The sequence below is a fragment of the Bos indicus genome, chromosome 10, assembly GCF_029378745.1.
Source record: "Bos indicus isolate NIAB-ARS_2022 breed Sahiwal x Tharparkar chromosome 10, NIAB-ARS_B.indTharparkar_mat_pri_1.0, whole genome shotgun sequence".
Classification (NCBI taxonomy): domain Eukaryota; kingdom Metazoa; phylum Chordata; class Mammalia; order Artiodactyla; family Bovidae; genus Bos; species Bos indicus.
The window spans coordinates 26,229,557-26,243,393 of record NC_091769.1 but is presented as its reverse complement, the minus strand read 5'-3'; the positions used below and the strand labels follow the sequence as shown (position 1 = coordinate 26,243,393).

Genomic DNA, 13,837 nt, shown 5'->3' with positions numbered 1-13,837 from the left:
CAGGACTGCTGACCCCGCGTGACTTTTGCATAACATCTCAGTGTATAAAAGTAGACCATGGAAAATAAAGAATTGGGATCAGTTTCTCGAAATACTGGTCTCCCCATGTCGCTCTCTCTCCCACTCTGGCTGAATCTCCATCTGGAGTGCGGAACCCACCATGCTTACTAATTGTGCCTGGGCTTCTAAGATCCGACCGGGGAGGCCTCAGTGTCTCCTCTCCTTCGGGAGAACGGAAGGATGCCTGTGGCCTACGTAAGTGGTGCAAACTTCTTGTCTTGAAGTTTTATTGGTCTCCCGCGTAAACCAAGCCACTCAGCCTCTTTTCTCCACTGAATTTTCCTACTGAGCTATCCTCATCCTATTACTCTTTATATCTTTAATTAATATCTAATTGAAGCTATTGTATCCTGATCCTCGCCTATGCCGTCTCTCCTTCGAATACCCTGGATCAGCCGGGGCAGGACCCTGGCATACAATCAATCTGATTTCAGTGTCGACCATCTGGTGATGTCCATGTGTGGAGTCTTCTCTTCTGTTGTTGGAAGAAGGTGCTTGCTCTGATCAGTGTGTTCTCTTGGCAAAACTCTATTAGCCTTTGCCCTGCTTCATTCTGTACTCCAAGGCCAAATTTGCCTGTTACTCCAAGTATTTCTTGACTTCCTACCCTTGCATCCCAGTCCCCTATAATGAAAAAGACATCTTTTTGGGTGTTAGTTCTAGAAGGTCTTGTAGGTCTTCATATAACCATTCAACTTCAGCTTCTTCAGCATTACTGGTCAGGGCATAGACATGGATTACTCTGATATTGAATGGTTTGGCTTGAAAAAGAACAGAGATCATTCTGTCATTTTGGAGATCGCATCCAAGTACTGCATTTAACTTATATGCTTATTTAAATTATATGCAGAGTACATCATGAGAAACACTGGCTGGATAAGCACGAGCTGAAATCGAGATTGCCAGGAGAAATATCAATAACCTCAGATATGCAGATGACACCACCCTATGGCAGAAAGTGAAGAACTAAAGAGCCTTTTGATGAAAGTGGAAGAGGAGAATGAAAAAGTTGGCTCCAAACTCAACATTCAGAGAACTAAGATCATGGCATCCTGTCCCATCACTTCATGGCAAATAGATGGGTAAGCAATGGAAACAGTGACAGACTTTATTTTGGGGGGCTCCAAAATCACTGTAAATGGTGACTACAGCCATGAAATTAAAAGACGCTTACTCCTTGGAAGAACAGTTATGAGCAACCTAGACAGCATATTAAAAAGCAGAGACATTACTTTGCCAACAAAGGTCAGTCTAGTCAAAGCTATGGTTTTTCCAGTGGTCATGTATGGATGTGAGAGTTGGACTGTGAAGAAAGCCGAGCACTGAAGAATTGATGCTTTTGAACTGTGGTGTTGGAGAAGACTCTTGAGAGTCCCTTAGACTGCAAGGAGATCCAACCAGTCTATCCTAAAGGAGATCAGTCCTGAATATTCATTGGAAGGACTGATGCTGAAGCTGAAACTCCAATACTTTGGCCACCTGATGCAAAGAACGGACTCATTTGAAAAAACTCTGATGCTGGGAAAGATTAAAGGCAGAAGGAGAAAGGGATGACAGAGGATGAGATGGTTGGATGGCATCACCGACTCAATGGACATGAGTTTGAGTAAACTCTGGGAGTTGGTGATGGACAGGGAGGCCTGGCATGCTGCAGTCCACGGGGTTGCAAAGAGTCGGAGACAACTGAGCAACTGAACTGAACTGATATACTTCCTGATCCAGGCCCGCAAATAGAAGCACCACAGGTCAGGCCAGCTCTTAAGAAGTTCGTAGTAAGAAGAGGCCCTCAGAGATCTGAGTCCCAGCAGAGGGGAGGTGTGTGCGATTGAGCAGGCACCACAGCACAAGGACTTGTTGAGGAGGTGAGGCCTGCAGTGGGTGGGGAGAGAAGACAGGGAAGGGATGGGTTCTACTCAGATAAGTATACCCTCAGGTGAGTGACAAGGTGGACAAAGGGACTCAATGTGGAGGGATGAAGACACACACGGGAGAGAGGAGAGAGATGCTGGGGGCTGGGGGCACAAAATGGGGCTCTGGAGGAGATGGGGATGGAGTCATGGAGTGGATAAGACAGAGAAAGAAATAGGGACACAGGGACTCAGGGACACAGAGAGAAGGACACAGAGAGAGAAGAGATGGAGCAAGGAGTGGGAGGCATAAGGGACAGAATGAATGAAGGAGAGGAACAGAGCGCTAGGTGTATGGGGTGGAGTCATAGCAGCTGTGGGCACACGGAGAAGACAGAAAGAGAAAGACACAGGCAGAAGGAGGAAGGAGATGGAGGGGGAGGGAGACGGTGATCAGCTGGAAGGAGCAGGTTCAGGAGGGCTAATTTTCACCTCCTGCTCTCTATCCCCAGAGACCCCAGTCCTCCCTTCTAACTGTGCCCCCTAAGAGAGATGGTGCCAGCCAGAGCAGGATTTTGCCCTCTGCTGCTGCTCCTGCTGCTGGGGCTGTGGGTGGCCGAGGACGCAGTCAGTGCCAGGCCTGGGAACATGACCCCAGCTCAGTGGTTTGAAACTCAGCACGTGCAGCCCAGTCCTCAAGGCTGCAGTGCCGCGATGCACAAAATCAACAAGTTCTCCAAACGCTGCAAAGACCTCAAAACCTTCCTGCATGAGTCCTTCTCCAGTGTGACCACCAGTTGTCAGATGCCCAACATAGCCTGCAAGAATGGCCGTAATAACTTCCACCAGAGCCAGATGCCTGTATCCCTGATTGAGTGTAAGCTCACCTCAGAGAAATACCCAGACTGCAGGTACAATGAGGAGGAAAGGAATGCTTCTTATATTGTGGCCTGTGAGCCTCCTGAGAAAAAGTACTCTAAGAAATTCAAGCTGGTTCCTGTCCATCTGGACAAGGTCCTTAATATTTTTATCTTTCCTTGGCCTTGGGTCCTGCCGTAACTCCCTCTCCAGGCCTCTGGACCACTCCTCCTCTGCTCAGCTTGTTCTCTTGTGATATCTCTTGGGGCCCTTGCTAGCTCAGGTTTTTCTGAGAGGATGGGGGTCTGGGGAGTTCAGGTGATACCTTAATAGTCTAAGCTCCAGAAAGATGGTGATCTCTCAAATTTTTGTTTCTGTTTTACTGGAATCTCATCCTCAAAAAACTTCAGTTCTGTTCAGTCGCTCAAGATCAGAAGGGACAGCGGTGAGGAGATACCCCTCGTCCAAGGTAAGGAGCAGCGGCTGCGCTTTGCTGGAGCAGCCGTGAAGAGATACCCCACGCCCAAGGTAAGAGAAACCCAAGTAAGACGGTAGGTGTTGCAAGAGGGCATCAGAGGGCAGACACACTGAAACCATACTCACAGAAAACTAGTCAGTCTAATCACACTAGGACCACAGCCTTGTCTAACTCAATGAAACTAAGCCATGCCCGTGGGGCCACCCAAAATGGGTGGGTCATGGTGGAGAGGTCTGATAGAATGTGGTCCACTGGAGAAGGGAATGGCAAACCACTTCAGTATTCTTGCCTTGGGAACCCCATGAACAGTATGAAAAGGCAAAATGATAGGATACTTAAAGAGGAACTCCCCAGGTCAGTAGGTGCCCAATATGCTACTGGAGATCAGTGGAGAAATAACTCCAGAAAGCATGAAGCGATGGAGCCAAAGCAAAAAGAATACCCAGCTGTGGATGTGACTGGTGATAGAAGCAAGATCCGATGCTGTAAAGAGCAATATTGCATAGGAACCTGGAATGTCAGGTCCATGAATCAAGGCAAATTGGAAGTGGTCGGACAAGAGATGGCAAGAGTGAACGTCAACATTCTAGGAATCAGCGAACTCAAATGGACTGGAATGGATGAATTTAACTCAGATGACCATTATATCTACTACTGCGGCAGGAATCCCTCAGAAGAAATGGAGTGGCCATCATGGTCAACAAAAGAGTTTGAAATGCAGTACTTGGATGCAATCTCAAAAATGATAGAATGACCTCTGTTCGTTTCCAAGGCAAACCATTCAATATCACAGTAATCCAAGTCTATGCCCCAACCAGTAACGCTGAAGAAGCTGAAGTTGAACGGTTCTATGAAGACCTACAAGACCTTTTAGAACTAACACCCAAAAAAGATGTCCTTTTCACTATAGGGGACTGGAATGCAAAAGTAGGAAGTCAAGAAACATCTGGAGTAACGGACAAATTTGGCCTTGGAATACGGAATGAAGCAGGGCAAAGGCTAATAGAGTTTTGCCAAGAAAATGCACTGGTCATAGCAAACACCCTCTTCCAACAACACAAGAGAAGACTCTACACATGGACATCACCAGATGGTCAACACCAAAATCAGACTGATTATATTCTTTGCAGCCAAAGATGGAGAAGCTCTATACAGTTAGCAAAAACAAGACCAGGAGCTGACTGTGGCTCAGATGATGAACTCCTTATTGCCAAATTCAGACTGAAATTGAAGAAAGTAGGGAAAACCACTAGACCATTCAGGTATGACCTAAATCAAATCCCTTATGATTATACAGTGGAAGTGAGAAATAGATTTAAGGGCCTAGATCTCATAGATAGAGTGCCTGATGAATTATGGACTGAGGTTCATGAAATTGTACAGGAGACAGGGATCAAGACCATCCCTATGGAAGAGAAATGCAAAAAAGCAAAATGGTTGTCTGGGGAGGCCTTACAAATAGCTGTGAAAAGAAGAGAAGGGAAAAGCAAAGGAGAAAAGGAAAGAGATAAGCATCTGAATGTGGAGTTCCAAAGAATAGCGAGATAAGAAAGCCTTCCTCAGTGATCAATGCAAAGAAATAGAGGGAAACAACAGAATGGGAAAGACTAGAGATCTCTTCAAGAAAATTAGAGATACCAAGGGAACGTTTCATGCAAAGATGGGCTCGATAAAGGACAGAAATGGTATGAACCTAACAGAAGCAGAAGATATTAAGAAGAGATGGCAAGAATACACAGAAGAACTGTACAAAAAAGATCTTCACGACCCAGATAATCACGATGGTGTGATCACTGACCTAGAGCCAGATATCCTGGAATGTGAAGTCAAGTGGGCCTTAGAAAGCATCACTACGAACAAAGCTAGTGGAGGTGATGGAATTCCAGTTGAGCTATTTCAAATCCTGAAAGATGATGCTGTCAAAGTGCTGCACTCAATATGCCAGCAAATTTGGAAAACTCAGCAGTGGCCACAGGACTGGAAAAGGTCAGTTTTTATTCCAATCCCAAAGAAAGGCAATGCCAAAGAACGCTCAAACTACCACACAATTACACTCATCTCACATGCTAGTAAAGTAATGCTCAAAATTCTCCAAGCCAGGCTTCAGCAATACGTGAACCATGAACTTCCTGATGTTCAAGCTGGTTTTAGAAAAGGCAGAGGAACCAGAGACCAAATTGCCAACATCTGCTGGATCATGGAAAAAGCAAGAGAGTTCCAGCAAAACATCTATTTCTGCCTTATTGACTATGCCAAAGCCTTTGACTGTGTGGATCACAGTAAACTGTGGAAAATTCTTCAAGAGATGGGAATACCAGACCACCTGATCTGCCTCTTGAGAAATTTGTATGCAGGTCAGGAAGCAACAGTTAGAACTGGACATGGAACAACAGATTGATTCCAAATAGGAAAAGGAGTACGTCAAGGCTGTATATTGTCACCCTGCTTATTTAACTTATATGCAGAGTACATCATGAGAAATTCTGGGCTGGAAGAAGCAGAAGCTGGAATCAAGATTGCCGGGAGAAATATCAATAACCTCAGATATGCAGATGACACCACCTTTATGGCAGAAAGTGAAGAGGAACTCAAAAGCCTCTTGATGAAAGTGAAAGTGGAGAGTGAAAAAGTTGGCTTAAAACTCAACATTCAGAAAACGAAGATCATGGCATCTGGTCCCACCACTTCATGGGAAATAGATGGGGAAACAGTGGAAACAGTGTCAGACTTTATTGTTTTTGGGCTCCAAAATCACTGCAGATGGTGACTGCAGCCATGAGATTAAAAGACGCTTATTCCTTGGAAGAAAAGTTATGACCAACCTAGATAGCATATTGAAAAGCAGAGACATTACTTTGCCAACAAAGGTCCATCTAGTCAAGGCTATTGTTTTTCCAATGGTCATGTATAGATGTGAGAGTTGGACTGTGAAGAAAGCTGAGTGCCGAAGAATTGATGCTCTTGAACTGTGGTGTTGGAGAAGACTCTTGAGAGTCCCCTGGACTGCAAGAAGATCCAACCAGTCCATTCTGAAGGAGATCAGCCCTGGGATTTCTTTGGAAGGAATGATGCTAAAGCTGAAACTCCAGTACTTTGGCCACCTCATGCGAAGAGTTGACTCATTGGAAAAGACTCTGATGCTGGGAGGGATTGAGGGCAGGAGGAGAAGGGGATGACAGAGGATGAGATGGCTGGATGGCATCACTGACTCGATGGATGTGAGTCTGAGTGAACTCCGGGAGTTGGTGATGGACAGGGAGACCTGGCATGCTGCAATTCATGGGGTTGCAAAGAGTCGGACATTACTGAGTGACTGAACTGAACTGAACTGAACTATCCTCAGAAAACTTAGGGGTGTAGATTCCTGGTTTGTTCCTCATACTTCTCTCCCTTAACCCATTTTTTCATGGCAGCATGACAAGGCAGGGGGTGGGGGGAAGAATTGGAAAATGAGTCTGTGGGATTTATGCAAAGAGCTATTCTTGTTCCTAAACTAGGTCTCTTCCCCAGCTCTAACACTGGCCTATGATAGGTCAGAGTGGAGAACTGGGCAAGAGGATGCAGGCAGGGAGTAGGTGTCAGGGATCTCCAGCTTAAGATCTCATCCTCTGGGAACTTTTCCTTTCCCTTCCCTCCATTCGGACTCAGACACTGAAAGTGTTTGGACATGAATGCTTAAGAGTTGATTCTCAAACATTTAAGCAAAAGGAGAATATTTAGGGGCATAGGAGGGACAGGAATACAATTTCCTCATAAAAGTTCCTTCCTCCAGATCTCAGCCTCCCTCTCTGAGCTACCTCCCCTGCTTATCTCTTCCACATCTCTATGCAGAAGCTCCTGGCTTTTCTCTTCTTTTACCTTCCTCCTTAAGAATCCAAAACCATCTAAAACCCAGTAAAACTGAATTAAGCCTTATTTCCAAACACAGAATAAGACTTTGATCTTTGTATTAAGCAACTTCATTTGACCAGAGTGGATATACATGGATTTTTTTTTTTTTTTTTTTTTTCTGAATAGAGGTATAGAGTTCCTGACACTCTGATATCTCTCCAAGAAGACTGATGATAAGCCTGAGTGTAAAGGGGATGATGTTGCCGAGGAAATCCAGTTGTAGGCAAATGAGAAGCAAGTGGATGGTGTCTTGAGCCTCGAAAAGTTTGAATATGACTGACATACCCAAGCCCTTGGGATCCTGAGCTTGTCCTCCTGGAGAAGGGACTGTGTAGTGTCAGGGTTCCTACCACTCTTTGCAATATCCACACTCTTCCTGTCACCAAACATGACTGAACTATCCAGGGCCCCAGGCTTCATGCTTGTGAGGGTGGTGTGTTCAAGGCAGGCTCCTGAGACCACATCACATCATGAAGCCACATCAGCGACTGGCTGATCCCAGGCCCAAGTGAGAAAGTGAAGGGAAGTCCATGTTTGTCCCCTTCACAGAATGCTTGGAAATTAACCCCTGAAATCCCCTTAAGTTCAGAGGCAGCCCAGGAAGGTTAGAACTACTTTACCACACCACTGGGCCCCGGGCCCCAAGGAACCTCCTTAGAGAGGCTGTGGCCAGGCCCACCCACACCCCCACACTCTCCTTTCGGGTAGGGCACTTGCCCCTCTCCCAGCTTATACAGTTTTCCTGGCTCTGCTTCAGGAGTGGGGCTCTGGATTCTGGGTCCTCTGAAGCCAACTCCATGGAGACAGAGGTCACCGTGGATGGAGGTAATTTGGGAGTTCCCGAGGAGTCAAACAGCCCAAGTGGCCCATCGAGCCTGTCACAAAGCTTTGCATTTATCAACCTTTACTGAGCAGCCCCTTGCCCGGGGGCTGTACAGTCTTCTCCTAATTTCCACCTCCTGCTGACACCCCAACACTTCACCTCTCAAGACAAATCAACTGCAGAAAGGTAAAAAGCTTTCAAGGCTGTGCAGGTCCCTGTTGATGATCCCCATTTTACAGGACTTCCCCTGTCTCTTCCTGTCCATCCCACCCTCATACAGCCAGCAGCCCAAACTGGGAAAGAAAGGGGTTCCAGAATTCCCTGGTGGACCAATGGTTAGGACTTTGTCCTTTCACTGCCAAGAGTCAAGGTTCCATTCTTGGTCAGGGAACTAAGATCCCACAAGACACGGGGTGCAGTCAAAAGATAAAAGTGGGGAGGGGTTCCAACACCTGAGCACAGGCTGCCCTTTCCCAGAGGGTGGCTGACTCCCTTGTGACCCGCCAGGTGCAGTCCATAGTCTGGACTTGGGTGCACACAGGGCTGGGCCCCCGTCTCCTGCTTCCACCTCCTAGCCTTTTCACATTATCACTATTTCCTCAGCCCAAGGACACACACATTCTCCATATGTCCTTTCCCACTCCAATTCCCAGTCCTAGGTCTTCTTAATGTGAGGTCAGACATTGCCCAGGATATCTGAGAAAAGAAAGACTTGGGTGTCTGCTGTTCCTGATTGAAGAAGATCTGCTTATTTAATTATCTAATTAACCTGGGTTGTTCAGTGGTCTCTGGGCTTCAACTATTTTAGGAAAGCCGCTCCCCTTCCTGGCCCTGCTTCTCCCCTAGAACAAGCCCCAGTGACCCCACCCTTTATATCAGGGATAGCCACTTGTGCCAGTTCTTCTGGTGACTTATCACAGGGGCATTAATTGTTGACCAGCCACGCCTGTGTGAAAGAAAACAGCTGGTAAGAGAGGAGGGCAGGGCACCTGAGGGCTCTAGGAATGTCAGATCTGCAGTCTCCCCCAGAGCCACATACTTGTCTTCTAAGAGGGGCTAAGAAACTAAATCACAGACTTTTATTTAAGACACAAGTGCTGAGAATTCTCCCCAACAGAAGCAGCCTCTCAAGTCGTAATACAAACCAGACCTTGAGAAGAACTCTAGGAGAGGTGAGGATGGAGTTATCAGAAAGCAACAAGAGGAAAGGGGTGGAGTGAGGGGGAGTCGGTGAAGGTTCCAGAGCAGAGTTCCCTGGGGAACACTTCTAAGCATAAATAGGGTTCCCACCCCATCATTAGGAGTAGAGGAAGGGCAATTCAGAAAAAAGGCCAGAAAGAGATACTAGACACATTTGGCAAAGCACCGTGTGTTTGCTGCTGCTGCTGCTGCTACTAAGTCACTTCAGTCGTGTCTGACTCTCGGCAACCCCATAGACGGCAGCCCACCAGGCTCCCCCATCCCTGGGATTCTCCAGGCAAGAACACTGGAGTGGGTTGCCATTTCCTTCTTCAATGCATGAAAGTGAAATGTGAAAGTGAAGTCGCTCAGTCGTGTCTGACTCTTCGAGACCCCATGGACTGCAGCCTACCAGGCTCCTCTGTCCATGGGATTCTCCAGGCAAGAGTACTGGAGTGGGGTGCCATTGCCTTCTCCACACCATGTGTTTAGAAAAGGGCAAATTTCTCCATGTGGCCAGGAGGAGACAGGAGATGGCACAGAAATAAAATGCAGGCCAGGGTAGAAGTCTCTTGATGCCACAGAAAACACTTCAACTCATAAAAGATGTAGACAGTGACCTTGAACTCAAGGATGAACTGCACACAAGCTTTACACACCTGAGTAGACTGAGGGCCAGAGCGGTCCCAGGGTCAGACGGATGCATCTTGGCAGTGGAATATCAGCTCAGCTCCAGTCTCAGGTCCCGGACTCCCAGAGCACGGTTCTCACTACATTGCCGCCTGGTGTGCCGTGGGTGACGAACCCATTCTTGGAATGGACTCCAAAACAGCTATAATTTCTCATTGTGAAATAATCCCCTTCTAGCTTTCCAGCTTTTCCTGCTGTGCCCTGTGGTGGGAGATATTGTTTAGGTGGGGGGTGGCCACAGGACTGGAAAAGGTCAGTTTTCATTCCAATCCCAAAGAAACGCAATGCCAAAGAATGCTCAGACTACCACACAATTGCACTCATCTCACACGCTAGTAAAGTAATGCTCAAAATTCTCCAAGCCAGGCTTCAGCAATATGTGAACCGTGAACTTCCTGATGTTCAAGCTGGTTTTAGAAAAGGCAGAGGAACCAGAGTTCAAATTGCCAACGTCCGATGGATCATGGAAAAAGCAAGAGAGTTCCAGAAAAACATCTATTTCTGCTTTATTGACTATGCCAAAGCCTTTGACTGTGTGGATCACAATAAACTGTGGAAAATTCTTCAAGAGATGGGAATACCAGACCACCTGATCTGCCTCTTGAGAAATTTGTATGCAGGTCAGGAAGCAACAGTTAGAACTGGACACGGAACAACAGACTGGTTCCAAATAGGAAAAGGAGTACGTCAAGGCTGTATATTGTCACCCTGTTTGTTTAACTTCTATGCAGAGTACATCATGAGAAACACTGGACTGGAAGAAACACAAACTGGAATCAAGATTGCCGGGAGAAATATCAATAACCTCAGATATGCAGATGACACCACCCTTATGGCAGAAAGTGAAGAGGAGCTAAAAAGCCTCTTGATGAAGGTGAAAGTGGAGATTGAAAAAGTTGGCTTAAAGCTCAACATTCAGAAAACGAAGATCATGGCATCCGGTCCCATCACTTCATGGGAAATAGATGGGGAAACAGTGGAAACAGTGTCAGACTTTATTTTTCTGGGCTCCAAAATCACTGCAGATGGTGACTGCAGCCATGAAATTAAAAGACGCTTACTCCTTGGAAGGAAAGTTATGACCAACCTAGATAGCATATTCAAAAGCAGAGACATTACTTTGCCAACAAAGGTTCGTCTAGTCAAGGCTATGGTTTTTCCTGTGGTCATGTATGGATGTGAGAGTTGGACTGTGAAGAAGGCTGAGCACTGAAGAATTGATGCTTTTGAACTGTGGTGTTGGAGAAGACTCTTGAGAGTCCCTTGGACTGCAGGGAGATCCAACCAGTCCATTCTGAAGGAGATCAGCCCTGGGATTTCTCTGGAAGGAATGATGCTAAAGCTGAAACTCCAGTACTTTGGCCACCTCATGCGAAGAGTTGACTCATTGGAAAAGACTCTGATGCTGGGAGGGATTGGGGGCAAGAGGAGAAGGGGACGACAGAGGATGAGATGGCTGGATGGCATCACTGACTCGATGGAAGTGAGTCTGAGTGAACTCCGGGAGTTGGTGATGGACAGGGAGACCTGGCGTGCTGCAATTCATGGGGTCGCAAAGAGTCGGACACGACTGAGCAACTGATGTGATCTGATCTGATCTGATTGTCAAGAGACAAATCACGTGAGTTGGGAAGTCATGCCAGCATCTAAGGTGAAGTGAGTCAGCTTTATCGAGTTTAGGGGATAAGTCTCACATTTACTTAAGTGAGGTCTATTATGGGATCACTAAGTTGAGTGTCTTGACCTATTGGCTGACCTGCTTTGAACTTTGAATTAAACAGTCCTGATGCCTTCCCTCATTGCAATCAGATCCAGCCTGTGTTTTCATTCCCTGACCTGAGTGTTTCACTTCTCCAGAAGGGCTAATCCTTAATCTCGCTTGTTTTCCAGGATTTGCTCCAAATTCAACTGCTTTTATGTTTTATGTAATTCTATTTCTCCTAAGGAAGCTAGAAAGGCAGACATCAGCAGGGCTCTGGGCATTTTCTATGAATAGGAGAGGGTATCTCCCACTTGCATACACGTGTATGAGGAAAAGTATGTGATTACGGAACTCCAACTCCCTCTACCAGCTGGGCCAGCAGACTTCCCTCACTGGACCCTGTGGTGACTGTGGCTAAGTCGTGATCTCTATGGTCTTTAGTATTATTTTCTGAGAAATGAAAAAGTGTTGAAAGATGATATCTAAGATCTCCCTCAGTTAAAAATTTTTTCTTTGTAAGTATTTTTTCTTCTAAAAATCTGCTTATATTTCCCAGGAAGAAAGACAATGTAAGATCTCAATATCAAATCTATTTTCTTAAGACTTTTATGTGTTTCACAGTGCCAAGTTTGCTTTTATGAATCTATTCACCAATTGCATTCAGTTCTACCTGGTTTGCTCAGTGGTAAAGAATCCACCTGCCAACTCAGGAGATGCAGGTTTGATCCCTGGGTCAGGAAGAAACCCGGGAGAAGGAAATGGCAACTGTCTCCAATATTCTCACAGGGGAAATCCCATGGAGGGAGTAGCCTGGTGAGCTACAGTCTATGAGGTTGCAAAAGTGTTGGACATGACTTAGCAACTAAACAACTGACTGTGGAACAAATCATTCACATACATTAGTCCAGAAATACAGATATACACAGAGGGGAAAGTTCTCACCTACACCCACGCCCCTCCCCCCATCCTTACCCTACTGAACCCCCATCACAGATCAGCAAGAAATGGATTTTGTGTATTTTCACACAATTTCACACAATTTCCTATCTTGTTATGATAAAATTAAATGCCTTCGGTATATTCAGAGATATAAGGGGAGTACAGAGAAAGCACTATCCTGTGCTTGCCAATTAATTCCCAAATGTCTTCAGCTCAAAACAATCCTCATGCCACTGTGACACTTTCTGGAACTTTTTAGGAATACACAATTATTTAAAGAAAAATCTGACCCAGTTTTCTCATTTAGGAATGAGAGTTCCTAGTGTAGAAGACAAAAAACTAGAAGGAAACTTGTGGTGGTGGATTGAAACTTGAACAGACAATGACTAGTCATAATTTTCAGTGCTGATATAAAATGGAGATGTAAATCTGTGTGTGAACTTACATTCATAAAGTCCCTCTATCTGTTCATTCAAAGAGTCTAGAAATAGCAACACCCCAAGAGTGACAAGCATTCTTAGCTTTTAGCCAGAACTTGACTTTTAAATACCATAACTATCCTTAAAAGAACCTTGGAGAAAGGGCTTCCTGAAGAAATGGCTGACCCCAGGGCCAGGACATGGAGCACAAAAGAGGAGACTAGAATATTTTGTGCCAAAAAAGCAAGGAAGTACCCAAAGAATGGTGGAGACATGTCAAAAGGACACAGAAGTCAGTTTAAGGGGCTCCCAATGGCCAAATCTGTGAAAATTTGAGCATCAAAATAAATAAAGAAAATAATAGATAATATAAACTACTAAAAAAGTGAGAAACCATGAGGCTACACTTGTACAATAAATAAATGAATAAGTTGAAAGTTTGATGAAGAACAGGATATTGACATAGTTTCAAAGTACTGTCTCCCCCAACACTTAGTAATCACAAAAGGGAAAATAGTCACTATATATAGAAGCCTGGCAGACACTACCTTAATAAATGATCAAAGCAAATCACATATTTAACAGGGCAAATGTCTAAAGGTTATGTGCCACCTAATAAGTTACAATATGAATAACAGGGCAACAATTCCTTGACATTTCTATCAAAGACACACACACTGAATTTAGTCATGAGGATACACCAGACAAACCCACATAGAGAGGTATAGCTTCAAAATAACTATCAAAATCATCAGAGTCCAGAAAAGACTGAGGCATTGCTCCAAGTTGAAGAAAAATAGACATGACAACTAAAAGCAGCAGATTATTCTAAATGGAAATTTTTTGCTCTGAAGGACACTATTGAGGAAACTGGCAAAATGTGCCTCTGAAGATTAGAGGTAGTCACGAATCAAGGATCATTTCCTGATTTTGATGGCTATTTGATGATCG

General features: G+C 45.2%; 1 protein-coding gene across 1 annotated transcript; it reads left to right on the top strand.

Moving 5' to 3' along the window:
* The first annotated feature begins 2,459 nt into the window (after positions 1 to 2,459).
* On the top strand, positions 2,460 to 2,997 carry LOC109564273 (ribonuclease 7-like). The gene has a single exon (XM_019967768.2). The coding sequence runs from the start codon at positions 2,460 to 2,462 to the stop codon at positions 2,964 to 2,966; it is 507 nt and encodes a 168-aa protein (XP_019823327.2). The 3' UTR covers positions 2,967 to 2,997.
* The last annotated feature ends 10,840 nt before the right edge of the window (positions 2,998 to 13,837 follow it).

Excerpts from the sequence above, each read along its gene's own strand:
- LOC109564273 (XM_019967768.2), top strand. The coding sequence starts at position 2,460 with ATGGTGCCAGCCAGAGCAGGATTTTGCCCTCTGCTGCTGCTCCTGCTG.